The sequence below is a fragment of the Schistocerca cancellata genome, chromosome 3 (genome assembly GCF_023864275.1).
Source record: "Schistocerca cancellata isolate TAMUIC-IGC-003103 chromosome 3, iqSchCanc2.1, whole genome shotgun sequence".
Classification (NCBI taxonomy): domain Eukaryota; kingdom Metazoa; phylum Arthropoda; class Insecta; order Orthoptera; family Acrididae; genus Schistocerca; species Schistocerca cancellata.
This window is the reverse complement of record NC_064628.1, coordinates 562,144,288-562,167,937: the sequence shown is the minus strand read 5'-3', so window position 1 is coordinate 562,167,937 and position 23,650 is coordinate 562,144,288. Positions and strand designations below refer to the sequence as shown.

Below are 23,650 nucleotides of genomic sequence, written 5' to 3'. Positions count from 1 at the left end.
TGTATGTTTGGATGCTTGCATTCAACATTCTGCGGTTTACTCCGGCTATTGATGTACCAGCATTTCACATTTAGAATGGCTTATTTCGCCCTTGCAGTCACCTGTGCAATGTTAATTACTTAAATATGTTACCTGTACAAATGCATTCCCAAAATTTCATTACTCCACGCTATTTATTTTTTGTGTTGTGATTTTTCCATTAGTCATCATCATCATCATTTAAGACAGATTATGCCTTTCAGCGTTCAGTCTGGAGCATAGCCCCCCTTATACAGTTCCTCCATGATCCACTATTCAGTGCTAACATTGGTGCCTCTTCTGATGTTAAACCTATTACTTCAAAGTCATTCTTAACCGAATCCAGGTACCTTCTCCTCGGTCAGCCCCGACTCCTCCTACCCTCTACTGCTGAATCCATGAGTCTCTTGGGTAACCTTGCTTCTCCCATGCGTGTAACATGACCCCACCATCTAAGCCTGTTCGCCCTGACTGCTACATCTATAGAGTTCATTCCCAGTTTTTCTCTGATTTCCTCATTGTAGACACCCTCCTGCCATTGTTCCCATCTACTAGTACCTGTAATCATCCTAGCTACTTTCATATCCGCAACCTCAACCTTGTTGATAAGGTAACCTGAATCCACCCAGCTTTCGCTCCCATACAACAAAGTTGGTCGAAAGATTGAACGGTGCACAGATAACTTAGTCTTGGTACTGACTTCCTTCTTGCAGAAGAGAGTAGATCGTAGCTGAGCGCTCACTGCATTAGCTTTGCTACACCTCGCTTCCAGTTCTTTCACTATGTTGCCATCCTGTGAGAATATGCATCCTAAGTACTTGAAATCGTCCACCTGTTCTAACTTTGTTCCACCTATTTGGCACTCAATCCGTTTATATTTCTTTCCCACTGACATTACTTTCATTTTGGAGGTGCTAATCTTCATACCATAGTCCTTACATTTCTGATCTAGCTCTGAAATATTACTTTGCAAACTTTCAATCGAATCTGCCATCACAACTAAGTCATCCGCATATGCAGGACTGCTTATTTTGTGTTCACATATCTTAATCTCACACAGCCAGTCTACTGTTTTCAACATATGATCCATAAATAATATGAACAACAGTGGAGATAGGTTGCAGCCTTGTCTTACCCCTGAAACTACTCTGAACCATGAACTCAATTTACCGTCAACTCTAACTGCTGCCTGACTATCCATGTAAAGACCTTTAATTGCTTGCAAAAGTTTGCCTCCTATTCCATAATCTTGTAGAACAGACAATAACTTCCTCCTAGGTACCCGGTCATATGCCTTTTCTAGATCTATAAAGCATAGATACAATTCCCTGTTCCACTCATAACACTTCTCCATTATTTGCCGTAAGCTAAAGATCTGGTCCTGACAACCTCTAAGAGGCCTAAACCCACACTGATTTTCATCCAGTTGGTCCTCAACTAATACTCGCACTTTACTTTCAACAATACCTGAGAAGATTTTACCCACAACGCTGATTAAATAGATACCTCTGTAGTTGTTACAATCTTTTCTGTTTCCATGTTTAAAGATTGGTGTGATTACTGCTTTTGTCCAGTCTGATGGAACCTGTCCCGACTCCCAGGCCATTTCAATTATCCTGTGTAGCCATTTAAGACCTGACATTCCACTGTATTTGATGAGTTCCGACTTAATTTCATCCACCCCAGCCGCTTTATTGCACTGCAATCTATTGACCATTTTTTCCACTTCTTCAAGTGTGATCCTATTTCCATCATCATTCCTATCCCATTCTACCTCGAAATCTGAAACATTACTAATCGCATTTTCACCTACATTGAGCAACTCTTCAAAATATTCCCTCCATCTGCCCAAGGCATCCACAGGATTCACCAGCAGTTTTCCTGACCTGTCCAAAATACTTGTCATTTCCTTCTTACCTCCCTTTAGAAGACTGCTAATTACACTCCAGAATGGTTTTCCAGCAGCTTGACCCATAGTCTCCAACCTGTTTCCAAAGTCTTCCCACGATTTCTTCTTGGATGCTGCAATTATCTGTTTGGCTTTGTTTCTTTCTTCAACATATCTTTCCCTGTCTACCTTGGTTCTGGTATGTAGCCATTTTTGATACGCCTTCTTTTTCCTTTTACAGGCTGCCTTGACTGTATCTTTCCACCAAGCTGTTTGCTTCATCCTACTTTTACACACTACTGTTCCAAGACATTCTTTAGCCACTTCTAGTACTGTGTCCCTGTACCTTGTCCATTCCTTTTCCAATGACTGTAATTGACTACATTCAACTAACTGGTACCTTTCTGAGATCGCTGTTATGTACTTGTGCCTGATTTCCTTATCCTGAAGTTTCTCCACTCTTATCCTCCTACATATGGACCTGACCTCCTGCACTTTCGGCCTCACAATCCCAATTTCACTGCAGATTAAATAATGATCAGTGTCATCAAAGAATCCCCTGAATACACGTGTGTCCCTCACAGCCTTCCTGAATTCCTGATCTGTTATTATATAGTCAATGACAGATCTGGTTCCCCTGCCTTCCCAAGTATACCGGTGAATGTTCTTATGTTTAAAAAAGGAGTTTGTGATTACTAAGCCCATACTGGCACAGAAATCCAAGAGTTGTTTCCCGTTCCTGTTGGCCTCCATATCCTCTCCAAATTTACCCATAACCTTTTCATACCCTTCTGTTCGATTTCCAATCCTGGCGTTAAAATCACCCATGAGCAGAACACTGTCCTTGTCCTTTACTCTAACTACTACATCACTGAGTGCCTCATAAAAACTATCCATCTTATCTTGATCTGTCCCTTCACAATGCGAATATACTGACACAATCCTAATTTTCTTGCTAGAAACTGTCAAATCTATCCACATCAGTCGTTCGTTTACATACCTTACTGCAACTACGCTGGGTTCCATTTCTTTCCTGATGTAAAGCCCTACACCCCATTGTGCTATTCCTGCTTTGACTCCTGACAGGTAGACCTTGTATTCTCCCACTTCCTCTTCTTTCTGCCCCCTTACCCGAATGTCACTAACAGCTAAAACGTCCAGCCCCATCTTACTTGCAGCCTCTGCCAGCTCTACCTTCTTCCCAGAGTAGCCCCCATTGATATTAATAGCTCCCCATCTCATTACCATTTGCTTGCCAAGTCGTATCTTAGGATCCCTGGTTTGTCAGAGGTGCGACTCCGTCACCTCCAAAGGTCCGAGGCATTTTGCTCTGATTGTTGCCAGCATCATATTTAAAGTACCAGGGAAGCAGGTTGCTAGCCTTACTTGCCCCGAGTCCCATTGGGTTTTACCCCTAACGGCTGAGGGACTAACCGGTGGATTTGGTAGTCTTTGCCGTATGAGCACAAAGGTGACCACGACTCAGAATATGTCCGAGATGCCCAGCCTTATTCCAAAGTAACTGGTATCCCGACTGTCGGGACCACTTACTTGGCCACTCATACGTTGCCCGTGGTTCATGAACTAGGACATGACTACAGGAACACACACCATGAACTGATTTTCCATTAGTATAAAGGAATTATCATCATCAGTTTGTACTTACTTAACACGATATGTGTTTTGAACTTTTTGGTCAACTTTACCCCAATGGCGAACTTCACCACATCCGAAACTGTTACGTCCTAGGAACGTGCATTCTTCATGCTTATCACGCGAAAGATATAATGCACAAACTTTTCATCTCACTCTTAATATGATATTGTTCTATAGGTGTTCGATAAATTTCTTATTTCAGTGCATTTCGGATGGATTTATTTCTGTTGGCTGACTAACGTCAGGCCACTTAAGATCGCTTACAAACATTCACGCTTTTTTTAGTAGTTTAAGGTCATTTATTGGAGTCTGTTATGTAATTTGTTAATACTGAACTATCCTTAAATCCCGTGTCGAGTACGATAAACTTACCTCCCGTTTAAAATAACTCTTACGAGAAAAATACAAGCTCTTACCAAGGAGTTTCCCAACTCTAGCTTCTACGCACCATTCGCAAATGGAACGAAAAGGAGAAAAATCATAGTGATATCCAAATTACCATTTGCTATATACCATTAATTGCTTCCAGAAAAGAAATCGAGATGTGTTACATACTCCTACATCTTGTGAGATTTCTAATTTTAATAACTTTACCAATCACCTGTATTATTAACCTAGTTTCAACCGATATAAATATTTCCATCTATTTCCTTGTGTATTTCTCCTAATTTATTTTAAAAGTGTTTAGTCATTATGTCATTTTCCAAACATTTTCAGTGAGATTGTCAGTGGTAGAAAAGTGTTTCGTTTGTTGTTTGTTGTAACTGACTGTGCATCACGGTCAGACGATATCTTCGCCGTAAAAAACTTTTTCGGTGGGCTGTATTGCGTTCCGCTTGCAAAAGAAGAAAACAAATTTATTTTGCTGTCGTAGTTAGGTACTGAAATATTGGCTACTAAGTCAGACGCGTGCCCGCTCGGTTAGCCGTGCGGTCTAACGCACTGCTTTCTGGGTGGGAAGGCGTGCCGGTTCCCAGCACGAGTCCGCCCGGCGGATTAGTGTCGAGGTCCAGTGTGCCAAACAGTCTGTGGACGGTTTTTAAGGCGGTTTTCCATCTGCCTGGCCGAATGTGGGCTGGTTCCCCTTATTCCGCCTCACATACACTATGTCGGCGATTGCTGCACAGACACTTTCTCCACGTACGTCGCAAAGATTTGATAAATATGTACCTATTCTCTTACCGTAATTATGTCTTAATCCAATAAGTAAACCTGTTTTATTAGAGATTTGCATCTTTTCTAAATAAATAAGATTATCCCTTTCTTTTTCTCTGTCACTTGACAGGAAACCATAATAGTAATGGAGAATATGGAACATGGATGTTGGCTCAGAAACGAGTAGATAATATGGCTTAGTTTGAATATGTACAAGATGTTTTCTATTAAAGGCACAAATACATTTATTTGATATGGGCATATTATATAAGGATACTTAGGAATCTCTCTATATTAGGTTTAGAGCCTTTACACAGTTGGATATAGAAATGTTCTCTCATATTTTATAATAGGACCCGGTGTAATCTATATAAATTAGGTAATAAGTTAATGAAATCTACTGCATTAAGATGACTGTGTAAATCAATGCATATCTTTCCGAAAATTATAAATATGCTGTATGAGGCATGCTCAAATATGAAATTAAGCTACGAGATAACAGTTTCTAACTACTCAAAGCAGGAATTAAGTTTTCAAGAAAAGGTGAAAACTAATTGTGTTCCTGTTCTAGGAGCAAAGTCAGATCATATCTATGCTGTGGGCTCCAAACATAGAGTCAGAATTGGAGGGCGCCTTCATTCCAGAGTCTCCCATTCAGGCTCTGCTCGACGGACGATTCAGCCAGGTGCCTGTATTGACAGGGGTTACTTCTGGAGAGCTTGGTTAGTATCCACCAAAAGTATGTATAAATTTTCAGATTTGAAGACATACAACAACTAATGCAAAACACTCAGTAGTACATTGTCTGTCAATGTAGAGAGTGATATGATTTCAAAAACAAAGATTTCTATATTGATAATATAAGTAAATATCGTCATAGTCAGTAACTCTAGAATTCATATCCATGTTGCCCAATCATATACGGGAATTGTGGCACGTGCAACTAGCCTGTTGCCAGTACTTTGTCCAAAGAGCATCAGATATTGGCGACTTGATCATGTAATAAGAAATGTTGTGCAGCTATATTTTTTCCATCTTTCTATGATCCAGTAACATGTTCACATTTGCGTTAAATGCGGCTGAATCAACAACATTTTTTGTGCTGTTTGACAGCAGCAGAAATCCATTTTTAGCTTGTAACGAATGGTAGTCGAGTTTCAACTAGCGTCTCCATTTTCGGTACAGTCTGTTTTAGCCATAGGGATAGCCGTCACTCATTTTAAGGTATAATGATTCCTCGATTATGTTCTTGATTTAATATGAAATCTTCCTATTCGTTCATATATCTACATCTACATTTACATGGATACTCTGCAAATCATCGAAACATCTACACAATAATTCCCTGTCACTGCAATCTCGTACAGCGCGCGGAAAAGTGAACACCTAAATCTTTCTATGCGAGCTCTGATTTCCCTTATTTTATTATGATGATCGTTTCTCCCTATGTTGGTCGTCATCGTAAAAATATTTCGCATTCGAAGGAGAAAATTGGTGATTGAAATATTGTGAGAAGTGTTCTGCCGCAACGAAAATCGCAATTGTTTTAATGATGTCCATCACAAATTCTATATCATTTCAGTAACACTCTCTCCCCTATTTCGCAACAATACAAAATATGCTTCCTATCTCTGAACTCTCTAGATGTACTCCGTCAATCCTATCTGGTAAGGATCCCATACTGCGCAGCAGTATTCTAAAAGAGGATGGAAAATCGTAGTGTAGGCAATCTCTTTAGTTGATCTGTTACATTTTCTAAGTGCACTGCCAATAAAACGTACTCTTTTGTTAACCTTTCACACCACATTTTCTTTGTGTTCCTTCCAATTTAAGTTGTTCGTCATTGTAATTCCTTGGTATTTAATTGAATTTACGACTATTGGATTTGACTGATTTATCGCGTAAACGAAGTTTAACGGATTCCTTTTAGTACTCACTTGGCTGACCTCAGACTTTTCTTTATTTAGGGTAAACTGCCAATCTTTGCACCATACAGATATCTTTTCTAAATTGTTTTGCAATTTGTTTTGATCTTCTGATGACCTGACTAGTCGATAAACGACAGCATCATCTGCAAATAATCTAAGACTGACTGTTGCTCACATTGTCAACTAAATAGTTTATATAGAGAAGGAACAGCAAAGGGTCTATAACACCATCTTGCGGAACGCCAGAAATATCATGCGTTTTTCTTGATGAATTTCCGTCACTTACTTCGAACTGTGACATCTGTGACAGGAAATCACGAATCCAGTCTCATAACAGATACGATGTTCCGTAACCACGCTATTTCACTACAATCCGCTTGTGCTCCTTCGACGAGCGAACGGTTATATGTTATTGTTAAGTATGAAGCTATTATATTAGCATACTCTGAAAGGAACCTAACTGGTATACACTCTGGCCCAAGGACTTGATTTTTTTAAGTGATTTAGGTTGCTTCACTACTCCGAGGATAACTACTTCCACATTACGCATGTGGACAGGTGTTCTTAATTCGATATCTGGAATATTCACTTCATCTTCTTTGGTGAAGGAATTTCGGAAGGCTGTGGTTAATAACTCTGCTTTGTCAGCCCTGTCGTCTATAGTATTCACGGAGAGAATGCATTGATTGTGTCTTCCCTTTAGTATGATTCACATACGACCAGAATCTCTTTGGATTTTTGCCACGTTTAAAATGCAATGTGTCGTTATGAAATCTGTTATAATAATCTCGCAATGAAGTCCGCGATAAATTTCGGGCTTCTGTAAAGGATTTTGCGTCCGTTTAGATTTAGCATGTTCGTTTTTTTGCAACAGTGTCGGACCCATTTTGTGTACCAAGGGGGATCAGCTCCGTCGTTTAGTTATTTATTTGGTACAAATCTCTCGACTGCTGCCGATACTATTTCATTCAATTCAAGCCACATCTGGTCTACACTTACATTGTTAATTGGGAAGGAGTGCAGACTGCTCTCAGGAAGGCGTCTAGTGAATTCTTTTCTGCTTTTGTGAATAAATATACTTTTCGTTTATTGTTGGAGGATTTGTGGGTTAGAATATTCAGTCTCGCTACGAAAACCCTGTATTCACTAATCCCTGTATCCGTTTTGATGCTCGTTATTAGCTCAGGATTATTTGTTGCTAAGAGGTCAAGTGAGTTTCCCAACCGTTTACCATTCGCGTGGGCTCCTGAACGAACTGCTCGAAATAATTTTCAGAGAATGCATTTAGCACAATTTCGGATGATGTTTTTTACGTACCTCCTGATTTAAACGTGTTTTTGCCGACATGTCGAGGGTTAATTAAAGGGAGCACCAGCTATAATTGTATGAATCGGGTATATGTTTGAAATTAAACTCCATTTTTCTTTGAATCTTTCAGTAATTGGGAAGATTTGAATTATTATTTTATTCCGGTTGCCAAGAATATTAAAATAACTAAGTTGTATGTCAATTCGAGACTCATATTTCAAACAGGAGACTGATGAACTGAGTATTTACGTACTATATTTCACAAAAATGTTGCGTGGAAGAACCCACTCTTAAATCTGTCCTAGTTGAGCCACCATATTTAAAATTTAGTTGTGTTCCATGCAGAACGTCCAAGATATTAACTGAAATTGTTCGCAATATAGTGTATCCAGTTTTGTGCCTGTATTGTGTTCAAACTGTAAATTCTGTTTTCAGGGTCTTTGTAATTGCATAGCCAAACAGTTCATAATAGCAGTTGTAGCTGTCTAATAGAACTTGCAGATTTCAGAGTGACCCTAAGTAAGTTACAGAAAAAAACTAGCAATAAGAATATCATTTCGTTCTGCAGAGAGCTAAAATTTGTTGCACCTTAGTACTTAGTGAATAAAATTTTACGAACCACACTTAACTGTTACTAATGTCTTAGTTAGAATAGAGATAACCTCCAAGGCGGAAAGCAATGTAGCTTGCAGAAATGTTTATAATTCTTTTTTAAAGTAGCCTTAACTTTTGGCAAATGAAATCATTACTGGTTCTTTTATGTAAAATGCAGATGCACTCAGTCATAACACCAAAGAGTGAGGTCACAGTCCTTAACCCACACAACACTGTTTTGACGAATACGTATGTGTTGCAATGAATATACATTCCCCCACCCCAACAGCTGGCATTTGTGTAATAACAACTAGTTTTAAACATACGTTTGCAGTTTCCAAACTTCATGTAATGAAGGAGCCGACAGTACAAATGGTACAAGTTATTGCTGAAGGAAACTGAGAAAATGACTTCAAAGTTGTGCGTGCGGAAAATCAATATAAAAGACATATTTGGCAATGTAGCTAATTTACACAAGACCAGAAAATTAATAATGATTGCAAAACATTTTTTTCGCTGTGCGTGTGAAGAATCAATCTACAGCGTTTCCGGTATTCATTTCCTCCTCGTCGCATAGTTAAAATTACTGTTCAACAAATGTTTGTGAAGAGAAGTAATAATATTCATGATTTTCAATGACTCGCGCATGAGCATATTTAACCTAAAGAAATAATAAAGTAACTTATAAACGTTGATATAACGTTTCTTGTAAACTAAACTCAAAAAGAATGCTATGATTAACGAGTTTCGTTCTCATCTATAATTATCGCAATCAATGAAGTAACACTGATGGCAATATCAGACAGTTCCAAAAGTTACATACACAGATGAACTTAAAATATGGCTCGTTAGAGCTTTATTTGGTCGCTATATGCATCCGGAAACGAACTCGTAAGAGCACGTATTTTCTTTAACTATGTTAAAGAAACATAGTTACGGGATATTTCTTAGCTCCTTGTAGATTTATGCCGTGAACACAATCCTAGCTACATTTTAGCTACATATCTTACTTCATTACTTAGACAGTGGAGCTTATAATTAGTCTGGGGCATCACAAAATGCTCCACGATCGTAAAATCTTGCGATGTGCATGCACGACACGGAAATCTTGGAACACATTATATTCGTACAAAACGTTTCGCTTCGTCAAGCAGCGATGCAGTGATCCACATCTTTATTTTCAAAGAAAGATCTAGGTACTGATAATAATGGCGATCCTAAATATGTGTTTCCCTAAGGTTATTGAAAAAATATTACACTAAGCTTGATTTAAATGAAATTATACGCAGATTCTCACATTTAAGCTTCGACACAATGCCTGTAAATAAAATAGTCACAACTTTGATCAAACTCAGTATTTAATTAACTATCAATATCACTACATCCTTTCAACGTAATCACCGGCGAAGTCTATTACCTTTTGTTCAATGTCGGAAAGCCGTTTTTGACCGTTTGCAAGGCATTCTCTGTTGATGACAGCGACGGAGCGCCCTACTGGGCTGGATGTAGATGCCACATCCGTAAGTCGACCACCTAGGATGGGTTTTCTTCAACTTCAGAAAGAGGTGAAAGTCACAGGGAGTCATGTCTGGTGAGTACGGAGGATGTTCGAGGACGTCCCAGTGCCATCGTTGAAATAAGATCTTTTTGGCAGTATGACGTGCACTGATAGTACGATCGTCTCACAATAAATGTGGACGTTTGTGCAACTTAGCTGGACGCAGATGTCGCACCAGAAATCGGCAACATGACCGGTGCGGTGCAAAACGATAGTCTCACTCCGACTCGCACGAATCGCCTTAACCCGTAGTATAATCCTCTTGTATGGTAACGGATTGTGGCCACAGCCTTCACGTAATGCTCGAAGACATTCTGGTGGAATTTCTGCCACGATAAAACTCGATTTTAATCTACTGACGTTGATCATTTTTTGAAAAAAACACTTCAGAGCCGTGATATCGACATTCCTCACTTCAACGTTGCACAAGAACAACACTACAAACTGAATGCATCTCAAATGCACACAACAGATCGACAAAAACGCCACTCGACCGCTGTTTGCGAATACCCGATCTCCTGCAATGTCTGGACTAGGTTGCCCTACTTTGTTTTCAGCCCTCGCAGATCGTTTCTTAGAAGATATCTCTGTACTTTATTGTCGCTCGACAGAGGTCAACAGTGAATTTATAGTCGCAAGGATATCGTAGAAACTATAATAGACCGTTAGTGTATGATATGAATAGCTTTGTTAAGGTCCATCACGAGTCAAGGAGTTGTTTTCATGGTCTTATAAACAGTTTATTACGAAATTCAGAAAAGTGTGTGGGAAATCGATGCTTATTGCCTAAAGCAGAAATTTAGCTTCATATAAATAAGTATACTGAACTGATAGTTGTTATTTAGCTACAGTATCGGTAGTTAATAGCTTTCTCATGACAGAAGTTACGTATCAAATGCGTAATAGTAGCCAAGTGCAGTTCTTTTACATTCGAAATAATCTGTATACGAAGGTTGTCATGGGGTGTCGATGTGATGTGATTCTCAGGTTACTAGCTAGCTGTCATGAAGCACAAACTTTTCAAGGCTACCTCTATAGAACGTAGAGAGATCTTTCAAATGGAGTTACTCTACCTAGTGGAGTATGTTGTGGCGTAGCAAGAGCCACGCCACTCGGAGGTAGCCGAAAGGCACGCGATGTAATGCAGACGGGCGTGAAGTCTGAAACAGGATAACTATTGAATGGTAGCAAGAAAAGTACGTAGTTGCTTTATACTTAACTTTTATTCTCTGATGAATACAGCGTTCTTCTTGAGACATTTATCTATAACTCTCAAAGTAGGTAAGGCTAATGGCGCCTTGCTAAGTCGTAGCCATTAACTTAGCTGAAGGCTATTCTAACTGTCTCTCGGCAAATGAGAGGAAGGCTGCGTACGTCTAGTCGCTAGCAATGTCGTCCGTACAACTGGGGCGAGTGCTAGTCCGTCTTTCTAGACCTGCCATGTGGTGGCGCTAGGTCTGCTAGTACTGACAGTGGCGACACGCGGGTCCGACATGTACTAAATGGACCGCGGCCGATTTAAGCTACCACCTAGCAAGTGTGGTGTCTGGCGGTGACACCACATTCCTCCCCCGCAAATCGGCGAACGGTCGTGTTATAAGGCTTCCGCCCGCCGTGGGGAGGGCCCCATGTTGACGTATGCGATGAGGTGGGGAGCCTAACAACAGGCGAGGCTGTGCCACCCGCACCCGGCCATTCGGTCCGAGGGGAGCTAGGAAACGCCTGGAAACCTACTCCAGGGTGCACGTCAACATGCGGCGTATGCGCCCGTAATGAGACAGGGTCGACCTCCATTGCGTCGGGGTATCCGACACGCGATGACGCCATGTGGTCCGGAGCGGGCAAGAGTTCCATGGCGGAGGACAGCTGGGCACGGGAAGCGATCGGCGGCGCGTGACCCAGGGAGGCGGTTGGCGGCTGCAGCGAAGCGTCCTCTGCGGGCGGCAGCGGCGGCGGCTGCAGCGGCGGCTGCGGCGGCGCGACGCCATGGGGCAGAATGGAAGGCATCGTCGGTAACACCTGGGGATGAGGCGAGCCAGTAGATGGGTCCCCAGGGCGCTGACCGGACGGCTCCGTCGCTGAAAGCAGACGGGGAGCGGCAGAACCCAGGCGACGGCAGAGGCGCAGCTGATTGAGATGCCGACGCACCTCACCAGAGGCCCCCAATACCAAATACATCGCGCGGCCGAGGCAGCGAAGAATGCGCCCTGCGAGCCAACGCCGTGAACCGCGATAGTTGCGATAGAATACCGCGTCGCCAGGAGCAAAAGCAGGAGTCTGCCGCTGCACAGGAACCTGATGCGGCGGATGCAGCAAAGACATCAAGGTTCGAAGTGGACGACCGTGAAGCAACTCAGCCGGCGAGCGACCATCGCGGGGCTGAGAGCGATACGAAGACAAAAAGAGCAACAACGCGTCCTCCCGAGAATGCGACTCTTTCAACTTCAACATCTGTGACTTGAAAGTCCGGACCAATCGTTCAGCGGCACCGTTTGACTGAGGCGAAAACGGCGCGGATGTCAGATGTTGAATACCATTGGCCTTGCAGAATGACTGAAATTCTGCGGACATGAATTGTGGACCATTGTCAGAAACAATAGTCTGCGGAAGACCTTCAATGCAAAAGATAGCAGACAACGCTTGGATGGTGGCAGAGGACGTCGTGGAAGACATCCGGACAACAAAAGGAAAATTACTGAAGGAATCGACAACAACCAACCATCGAGCATTCCAGAATGGACCAGCAAAATCTATGTGTAAGCGTTGCCAAGGGGAAGCGGCTTTCGGCCAAGCAAAGAATTTCCGCGGCGGTGCGGAGTGTTGTTCGGCACACGCCATGCAAGAAGAGCACATATTCGTAATCGCAGCATCGATTCCGAACCAAGTACAGTGCTGACGAGCAAGTTGTTTCGTACGCACTATACCCCAATGTCCTTGGTGGAGAAGCTTTAAGACAGATGACTGTAACGAACGTGGGACCACGACCCTAGACTGATCATTATCAGAACGCAACAACAAAACACCACGTCGTACAAAAAGTCTCTCCTTGTGAGCAAAAAATCGGCGAACCATCGGATCCTCGATCCGTGACTTCGACAAGGGCCATTGCGTAGTAACAAAACGCAAAACGGTAGCAAGGACAGGGTCTGCAGCTGTGGCTGTAGCTACACGACGAAAATCAATCGGAAACGATTCGACCACGTCATCAGTGTCCGCATCAATGAACATGCAAGCAAGTTCGGAAGAATCGAATGCTTTATCCTCAGCAACAGGCAAACGGGACAACGCATCTGCGTTTCCGTGCTTAGCAGTGGACCGGTACAAGATATCGTAGCGGTACTGCGAGAGGAAAAGAGACCAGCGAATGAATTTCTGCGCTGTACGTGGAGGTACAGGCTTGTTCGGATGAAAAAGCGATGTCAAAGGTTTGTGGTCTGTAATGATGGTAAAGTGACGACCATACAAGAAATCGTGAAACTTCGTAACACCAAACACGAGAGCCAAAGCTTCTTTCTCTATCTGGGAATAATTTCTTTGCGCTGACGAGAGCAATTTGGACGCAAAGGCAATAGGGCGATCATGCGAACCATCTTTGTGCGCAAGCACAGCACCGATCCCGAAATCCGATGCATCTACCATCAACAAAAGGGGTTTCTGGGGATCGAATGGCGTAAGGCAAGTATTTGAAAGCAACGCCGATTTCAATTGGCGAAAGGCGCGTTCGCATTCCGTCGACCAGACGAACTGAACACCTTTACGGCGTAAGCGATGAAGCGGAGCTGAAATGGAAGAGGCATGAGGAAGAAATTTATGATAATAGTTAATTTTTCCCAACACACTCTGTAGCTGCTTCACATTTTGTGGTGCAGGCAAGTCCTGTATGGCACTGAGGTGCTCTGGACTCGGATGGATGCCTTGGGCATTTATGACATGTCCCAGATACGGCAAGTCACGAGCAAAAAACACACATTTGTCCTTCCGCAAGCGAAGACCATTCTGTCGCAAGACCTGAAATAGTGTTCTGAGATTTTGTAAATGTTCTGCTTCTGTCTTCCCGGAGATCACTATATCGTCCAGATAGTTTGCTGCAGTAGGGACCGACGCACAAATAGTTTGTAAATATTGCTGAAACAATGCAGGGGCGGATGCACACCCGAATGGCAGTCTTTTGAATCTGTACAATCCAAGATGCGTATTAACCACCAATACGCGCTGGGATTCTTCGTCCACCGGGATTTGCAAGTACGCATCTGCTAGGTCCAACTTTGAAAAATATTTTCCCGGGCACAGTTTGTCAAAAAGATCTTCCGGGCGGGGCAAAGGAAAAGTAGCAGTCACTAGTCGTGGATTCACTGTTGCTTTGAAGTCCACGCAAAGTCTCAATTTGCCGGAAGGTTTTTGCAAAATCACTAAGGGTGAGGCCCAGAGAGAAGCCTGCACACGTTCTTTTAATGTTCTTGCGACCTCATCACGCAATGCGTGGGGAACATTGCGCGCTCTGAAAAATTTCGGTTGCGCGTTGACTTTTAGTTCCAAATGTGCTTCATAGTTCTTAGCGCAACCAAGGCCCGGTGCAAAAATGTCTGCAAATTCCTCACATAGACTAGAAACACTGGCTGAAGGCACAGTCTGGTTCACTGAGAGAACCTGATTCACAATAGACAAGTTAAACAATTGAAATAAATCTAAACCAAACAAGTTCACTGCAGCAGAAGAACGAAGAACGTAAAACGACACAAGTTTTGTTTGTCCCTTGTATGTTGCAAGAAGGCTGCACTGTCCTATCACAGGGATATGCTGTCCTGAATAACTAGTGAGCTGAACTTTTGCGGCACGCAACGGCGGTGCGCCCAGTTGTTTGTACGTGGCGTGATTGAGCAATGAAACTGCAGCTCCGGTATCGAGCTGGAATGGTATCACTTGTCCGGCAAAGTCCAAATCTACAAAAAGTTTATTGTCCTGCTGACGACAAGAGCGACTGTTTTGTGCAACGTGAACAGACACTGGTACAGAATCACTTGCGACGTGACGGGATTGCCGTCGACGTCGACGCACACTTTTTGTGGGACGAACACAGTCACTGTTAGAAAGAGTAACACTGGGCGGAGTGGCATTAACTACGTGAATGTCCATTGGCGAAGGTTCCCGAGCCTGAGTGTCCGTGGTTCGATTCCGGCGCGAAGCAAAGGGCCTGGAACGGTTGTGATTGTCTGATCTGAGCTTTTTCTGGCAAACACTTTGAACATGTCCTTTCTTGTGACAGTAAAAGCAAATAGCTTGGCGTGACGGGCAATGTTCACGCGAATGTCTAGTAGCACACCGCGGGCATGATTTCACTGCATTTGCGGGCAGGCGAGGCACACCTGGTTTAGAGCGCGGCGTCAGCTGCGTCGAAGTGCGCGAGGGCCGGTTACCGGGCCGCGCAGCGCGTCCAGCGGGCCGGTTAATGTTACACACTGCTGGCGAAGTTTCAAAAGATTCCTGAGCACAGTCAAGTGTGTCTTGCCTATCCAATATGTCTATCACTTGTTGAAGGGAGGGATTAACTAGTTTCAAAATCTGTTCTCTTATGCGAACATCAGAAACGTTCTGTGCTATTGCATCACGCACCATTGTATCTGCATAAGGAAGGCCACAGTCACACTGAAATTCACAATCCCTAGTAAGGCCTTGCAAAGTTGCAACCCACTCCCGATTAGTTTGACCGGCCGTACGTTTTGTACGAAAGAACGTATACCTTTTTGCAACCACATTAACTGTTTCTTTGAAATAGGCATCTAAAGCCGACACAATTTCTTCGTAGGACAGAGTTGCTACGTCGCGTCGGGGAAACAATTTCACTATCACACGGTACGTTTGCACGCCGACACAAGACAATAAGTGAGGCTGCCGCTCGTTACCTTGAATTCTGTAGGCTGCTAGATGAAAATCCAGCTGTCGGGAATATTCCGCCCAAGTCTCTTGAGTGGAATCAAACGGTCTGAATTGCGGTGCAACAGCATGTGGTGGCTGCGGCAGCTGTGACGCGGCGGCGGCCGCATCATTTTGCAGCGCACGTTGACCCTGGACGAGCTGTCCCAGGGCATCCAATAACGCCTGCGTCTGCTGATTCTGCAAGCGATAAAATTCGGACAGTACATCTGGAGATTGTGGCGAAGCCATGACACAAGCAAATCAAATCAGAGCAAAACAAGTAGGAAGAACACGTTGACTCGTCGCCAAGCTGTTGTGGCGTAGCAAGAGCCACGCCACTCGGAGGTAGCCGAAAGGCACGCGATGTAATGCAGACGGGCGTGAAGTCTGAAACAGGATAACTATTGAATGGTAGCAAGAAAAGTACGTAGTTGCTTTATACTTAACTTTTATTCTCTGATGAATACAGCGTTCTTCTTGAGACATTTATCTATAACTCTCAAAGTAGGTAAGGCTAATGGCGCCTTGCTAAGTCGTAGCCATTAACTTAGCTGAAGGCTATTCTAACTGTCTCTCGGCAAATGAGAGGAAGGCTGCGTACGTCTAGTCGCTAGCAATGTCGTCCGTACAACTGGGGCGAGTGCTAGTCCGTCTTTCTAGACCTGCCATGTGGTGGCGCTAGGTCTGCTAGTACTGACAGTGGCGACACGCGGGTCCGACATGTACTAAATGGACCGCGGCCGATTTAAGCTACCACCTAGCAAGTGTGGTGTCTGGCGGTGACACCACAGAGTATCTTCAGTTGTACTGTTTCTATGTTTAAAAAGAGCGTAAACAGTGTACCAGCACTTGGACATGTATTCACATCTTTCTTTTACTATGTAATTGAGCGATTCTTAATATCGATGGAACGTCCCAAATGCGAAAAAAATGACTGTGTACTAGGGCAGGAGGAAGTTTGTTGGCCTAGCATGTGATACGAAGGATCACAGGGTACTTAATGGTTTTTCAGCCCTCCTGTTTTCCGCCCTCCTGAAGCGTCGTCAAGCAGGACTGCAAGATTAACACCCAGTTCGGTAAAAACCCCCGGTTGCCCCATAGTAACTTTGTTAATCACGTTAAAAATGTACCTTCAGAAATTTCTATTCCAAGTCAATCTGACGGCTTCCCAAGTGCCGAAGCAGAGGTAACGCCTTCTACAACCCTACTGTCCGGTTTGCCTGGATTCACTCACTCAGCCGCCATGCTGAATTGTTGATTTTCCCGACAATTGTTGCGAAACGTGAGGCGAATAAATTTCGTCCGGTTTGCTTTGTTATTGGCTTACTGAACATCGTTGTTAAGAGCGCTTCTACTGAAGTGACTAGAAAACAGCGCATACTATAATATTTAAAGGAATACATCAGTAGAAGAATTCGATGTTGTTGAACTTGAGTTTTAATTTTAAGAATAACAAGTGATATTCTACGAAAATCATTGAAAGCCATGTATTTGGTTCTCTCATTTTGGAGCTGTTATAATAATCATATTTAAAAAAAGGAACCCATAGGTAATAAATGTGAAATTCGAATGAGAAGGGCTTTGTTTAGTCATGTCTTCTGACTGGTCTGATTCGGCTTACCACGAATTCCTAATCTGTGCGATCCTACTCATTTCAGTGTACCACTTGCAAGCTAGTTTCTCAGTTATGTGCTGGATGTATTCCAGTCTCCGTCTTCCTCCACATTCTGCATCCTTTATAGCACCCTCTATTACCAGGGTGCTCATTCCCCGATGTCTTAACCTTGTCCTGTCTTACTGTCCCTTGTTCTTGTCAGTGTTTTCCAATATTCATTTCTTCACAAATTCTGCGGAGAACCTCCTCATTCCTCACCTTATCAGTCTACCTGATTTCTGTAGCACCACATCTCAAATACTACGAATCTCTTTCGGTTTCCCCACTGACCTGATTCACCACGATACCATGCTATGCTCCAAATCTAAAGCCTCAGAAATTTCTTCCTTAAATTAAGGCATATGTTAAATACCACTAGACTTCTCTTGGCCTTGAATGCCCTCCTTTCATGTGCCAGTCTGCTCTTTGATACTCTTGTTGCTTCGTCTTGCATAGGTATTTTTGCTTGCAAGGTAGCAGAAATCCTTAACTTCGTCTATTTCATGGTCACTGATCTTGATGTTACGTTTCTCGCTAATTAATTTCTTCTGATTTTCATCACTTTGATCTATGTCTACTTTATTCTCTTTTCATATAGATTGTTCGTTTCATTCAACATACCCTGTAATTCTTCTTCACTTTGACTTAGGATAGCAATGTCATCAGCGAATCTTATTATTAACATCCTTTAATCTTGAATATTAAACTCTCTCTTTAACGTTTCTTTTATTTCAGTCACTGCTTCTTAGATGTATAAATTGAACGGTTGGTGCGAAAGGCTGCATCCCAGTCATACACTCTCATTAAACCAAGCACTTCATCCGTGGTAACCCAGTCATTTAGATTCTTCTTGGTTGCTATGCATACTGTATATTACGCGCCTTCCGCTACAGGTTACTCATATGCGTCTTAGAATTTAGAACAACGTTACCCTGCTGACACTGCCAAACGTATTTTCTGTGTCGACAGATCCCATGAGAGTGTCTTGATCTTTCTTCAGCCTTGCTTTCATTATAAAATAGAAAGTCGGAATTGCCTCTCTGGTGCCTTTGATTTTCCTAAAACCAAACTGATCGTCATCTAACTGATCCTCAGTTTTCTTTTCGTGTCTTCTATGTATTATTCTTCTCTACAACTTGGATGCGAGAGCTGCTGAGCTAACTGCGAGACATTTCTTGCACTTAGCTGCCCTTCCTATCTTCTGAAATGTGTGGATGATATTTTGCGAAAAACCTGATGATACGTCGCCAGTCTGGTATATTTTAACTCCAATAGCCGTTTGGTTGCCACTTATCCCAATGATTTTGAAAATCTCAATGGAACTTTGTCTGTCCCTTCTGACTTACTTGCTCTAAAGTCTTCCATAACCGTTTTAAATTTCGACTAATATTAGATCCCCTACGTCTTCCACAGCAGCTCCAATTTCTTCTCTCACTTCATCAGAAAAGTTCTTCCTCACACAGAGGATTTCAGTGTACCATTTCCACCTGTCGTCTGACCTCAAAGTTTAACAGTGGAATTCCCATTCCATTCTTAACATTAGCATCCACGCGCTTAACGAACGTCAAACACGTCTCATCATTCCTCAGTACCTCAGGATCCCACTTCCTTTCACACTTCAGTCCATTCATCATTACTAAATGTTATACCTTTGTTGGTTATTCAATATTTCTCTCATTGTCACCTCCCTCTTGGCAGTTCCATCCCAGAGACCCGAATTGGGGAGTAATCCTGGATCTTCTTACGATGTAGAGATCGTCATCACACTTTTCCAATAACATGCTGCTTGTCGCGTGAATACCCATAATGTGTCTTTAACGCAGTGATTATTATTGCCTTCTTCATTCTCATGCGGTTGATCATTGTCGATTGTTCGACCTTTCAGGGGCAATTTTCCAAGCCGAGAGCAAGAGAATGCCCTCAACCTCTGTCTGCTCCTCCGTCCTCTTTGGCAAGACCTTTGACAGAACGAGGATGACTCCTTACGCCGGAAGTCTTCGGCAGCCCGTGGTGACGATTTTTATTCAAAATTTTGAGCAGTGGAAGGTCTTTTCGCGTGCTAGTCATACACGCTCCATGTAGACCATAAGTGTGCCGACTGTAGCAGGAAAGGGAAACGTAATACTTCAGTACAAGTGCCTGAGAAAAACGACATAGCTACATTTAGCGTATTCCTACACAAAAAATGCAGACGTACTATTTTGCAAGGGTTAGGAATAGCTGTAAATGAAATTGCCCATATTTTATCAGACACCAAATTGTTCAGTGGCATATAGCTTCAGAGTAAAAATACTTAAAAGGGCAGAAGCACATAATCCCATTACACAGAAACAAATTCGGGTTCTCCTCACATATTTCACATCTGAATTACAGTGTGTGCTGGAGTATACTTCCAGTAATCCTATTACTCCTTCACTCTAAAGTGTGAGGTCATCCACATGATTGCTAAAAGGAATCCGTTAAACTTCGATTACACGATAAATCAGTCAAATCTAAGGGCCGTAAATTCCACTCAATTCCTTAAAAATCACAATTACGAATAACGTAAATTGGAAGGAACACACAGAAAATGTTGTGCGGAAGGCTAACCAAAGACTGCGTTTTATTGGCAGGACATTTAGAAAATATAACAGAATTACTAAGGAGACTGTCTACACTACGCTTGTCTCTCCTCTTTCCTTACCAGATAAGATTGACGTAGTACATCGAAAAAGTACGAAGAAGGGCAACACGCTTTGTACTATCACGAAATAGGGGAGAAAGTGTCATTGAAATGATACAGGATTTGGGATAGACATCATTAAAACAGAGGCGTCTTTTGTTGCGGAGCAATCTCCTCACGAAATTCCAATGGCCAACTTTTTCCTACGAATGCGAAACTATTTTGTTGAATCCGACCTACATATGGAGAAACGATAAGCATGATAAAATAAGGCAAATCAGAGCTTGTAAGGAAAGATATAGATGTCCGTTCTTTCCGCACGCTAAACGAGATTGGAATAATAGAGAATTATGAAAGTGGTTCAATGAAACCTCTGCCATACACTTAAATGTGATTTTTAGAGTATCCAAGTAGATGTAGATATAGACTCATCCCCCATAATTCCCTTCTGCATGTCCCACTGTATTCGCAAAAAGGCAGTGGGGAAAACTCCATCGTTCACTCACTCATTAAGCTCTAATTTCTTTGCTTTTCTCTACGTAGTCGTAGTTCAAGATGATGTATGTGGTACAGAGGAATATTTTGTCTTTCTTGGAAAGTAGCATTCGCCACAAGAATGCGATGAACATACCGAGATAAATTAAGCAATAAAGTTAGCATCTTATAAAATGAAGATTATATAAATATAGTAGAATGAAGCAGTTATTTCGATACAGTTGTAATGCGGCCGACAAAATATATTCGAACTCATATGAAGGCAAAGTAAGACAGTTTCAAAGTTGCAAGACAAGTACTGAAAGAAGGCGAGTGTTTCGAACTATTGTTGCATCACCCTTAGTGGCTGACTTGAAATCTGCGTGAGGTGGACGAGCTGAAACAAAAGATCCCAGTCCTCCGCAGCGGTGAGCTAGCTTACATCATGCTATACTGCCTTGGTCAGCTATGTGGCCGAAATCGGCGTGTCGCCGCAACAAAGTTGAGCTGAAGATGAAGAGATAGAGTAAACTGAACGGCCAATTAAGTAGATAAAGGAAGATAAAAATCTATTAGTCACGGAAGACTGGAATGCGGTTGTATGGGAAGGAGTAGAAGGAAAGGTTAAGGAGAAGATGGGTTAGGGATAAAGAATAAGAGAGAAGATGGACTAACTGAGTTCTGCTACAAATTTGTTCTAGTAATAGCGAATACTCAGGTCAAGAATCTCAAGAAGTGGAGGTATACTTGGAAAATGCCGAGTTATAGGGAAAGGTTCCAGTTAGATTAGATCGTGGTGAGACAGACATTCCGAAATCTGATGCTGGGTTGTAAGGCGTACACAGTAGCAGGTATACTCTGCTCAGAATGTAGTAGTGATGAAGAATAGGCTGAACTGAACTGAACAGGGATGTAGTTTTTGCCCCTACTGTTCAATCTGTATATCCAAGAAACAATGATGGAAATATAAGAATGGTTCAGGAGTGGAATTAAAATTGAAGTCAGGAAGTCAGGAAGAATCAATACGAAAGAAAGTGGGATTCGGAGAGACTAAGAAATGACAGATACGCTTAAAGTTCTTTAAGGGTACGTACAGCAATAAGGAATAGCTCAGTAGACAGTACAGTTGTAGAGGAATGGACAACTCTAAAAAGGGCAATCACAGAAGTTGGAAAGAAAAAAAATAGGTACAAAGAAGGTAACTGTGAAGAGGTCACGGGTAACAGAAGAAACACTTCAGTTGATGGATGAAAGAAGGAAGTACAAGAATGATCAGCGAAATTCATGAACAAAGAAATACAGGTCGCTGGGGAACGAAATAAATATGAAGTGCAGGAAAGCCAAGACGAAATGGCTGCATGGAAAATGTGAGAAATCGAAAAAGAAATGAATGTCGGAAGGACTGACTCAGCATATAGGAAAATCAAAATAACCTTCGGTGAAATTAAAAGCAAGGGTAGGAACATTAAGAGTGCAACGGTAATTCCACTGTTAAGTGCAGAGGAGAGAACGGATAGGTGGAAGAAGTACACCGAAGGCCTCTATGAGGGGGAAGATTTCTGACGTTAAAGAAGTAGAAACAAGACTCGAATTAGAAGAGATAGAGGATCCAGTATTAGAACTATAATGTAAGAGACCTTTGGAAGGCGTAAGATCAAATAAGGCAGAAGGGATAGATAACATTCCATCAGAATTTCTAAAACTCTTTGGGTTCAAATGGTTCAAATGGCTCTGAGCACTATGGGACTCAACTGCTGGGGTCATAAGTCCCCTAGAACTTAGAACTACTTAAACCTAACTAACCTAAGGACAGCACACAACACCCAGCCATCACGAGGCAGAGAAAATCCCTGACCCCGCCGGGAATCGAACCCGGGCGTGGGAAGCGAGAACGCTACCGCACGACCACGAGAGGCGGGCAACTCTTTGGGGAAGTGGCAAGTATTCACGTTGGTGTGGAGAATGTATGAGTCTGGCGACATACCATCCGACTCTCAGAAAAATATCATGCACACAATTCTGAAAACTGCAGGAGCAGACAAGTGCGAGAATCATCGCACAATCAGCTTAACAGCACAGGCATCCTTGTTGCTGACAAGAATAATATACAGAAGAAAGGAAAAGAAAATTGAGGATGTCAATCAATTTGGCTTTAGGACACCAGAGAGGCAATTCTGACGTTGCGGTTGGTAATGGAAGCAAGACACCTTCATAGGATTTTTCGACCTGAAAAATTCTTTCTACAGTGTAAAATGGTGGAAGATGTACGAAATTCCGAGAAAAATTGGGGTAAGCTATAGATAGAGAGAGAATGGTAATATACAATACGCACAGGAGCCAAGACGGAATAATAAGAGTTGATGACCAAGAACGATGTGCTCTTATTAAAAAGACTGTAAGACAGGGATGTAGTTTTAGCCCCTACTGTTCAATCTGTATATCGAAGAAGCAATGATGGAAATATAAGAATGGTTCAGGAGTGGAATTAAAATTGAAGATGAAATTAGGTCAATGATATGATTCCTGATGACACTACCATCCTGAGCGGAAGTGAAGAAGAATTACATGATCTGCTGAATGGAATGAACTGTCTAGTGAGTATAGCATATAGACTGAGAGGAAATTGAAGAAAGCCGAAAGTAATGAGAAGTAGGAGAAATGAGAACAGTGAGAAACTTAACGTCAGGACTGATGGTCGCGAAGTAGATCGTTAAGGAATTCTAGTACCTAGGCAGCAAAATAAGCTATGAGGACGGAACAAGGTGCAGACTAGCACTTGCCAAAAGAAGTCTACTTGTATCAAACAAAGGCCTTAATTTGAGCAAGAAATTTCTGAGAATGT

The 23,650-nt window shown here is 42.4% G+C and overlaps 1 protein-coding gene across 1 annotated transcript in view; it reads left to right on the top strand.

Annotated features, from left to right (window-relative positions):
* The window catches only part of LOC126176805 (cholinesterase-like), a 69,789-nt gene that overhangs the window by 22,198 nt on the left and 23,941 nt on the right, over positions 1 to 23,650 (top strand). Inside the window, exon 6 of the mRNA XM_049923985.1 lies at positions 5,289 to 5,439. Coding sequence (XP_049779942.1) covers positions 5,289 to 5,439 — 151 coding nt within the window. The remainder of the gene's footprint in view (positions 1 to 5,288; positions 5,440 to 23,650) is intronic.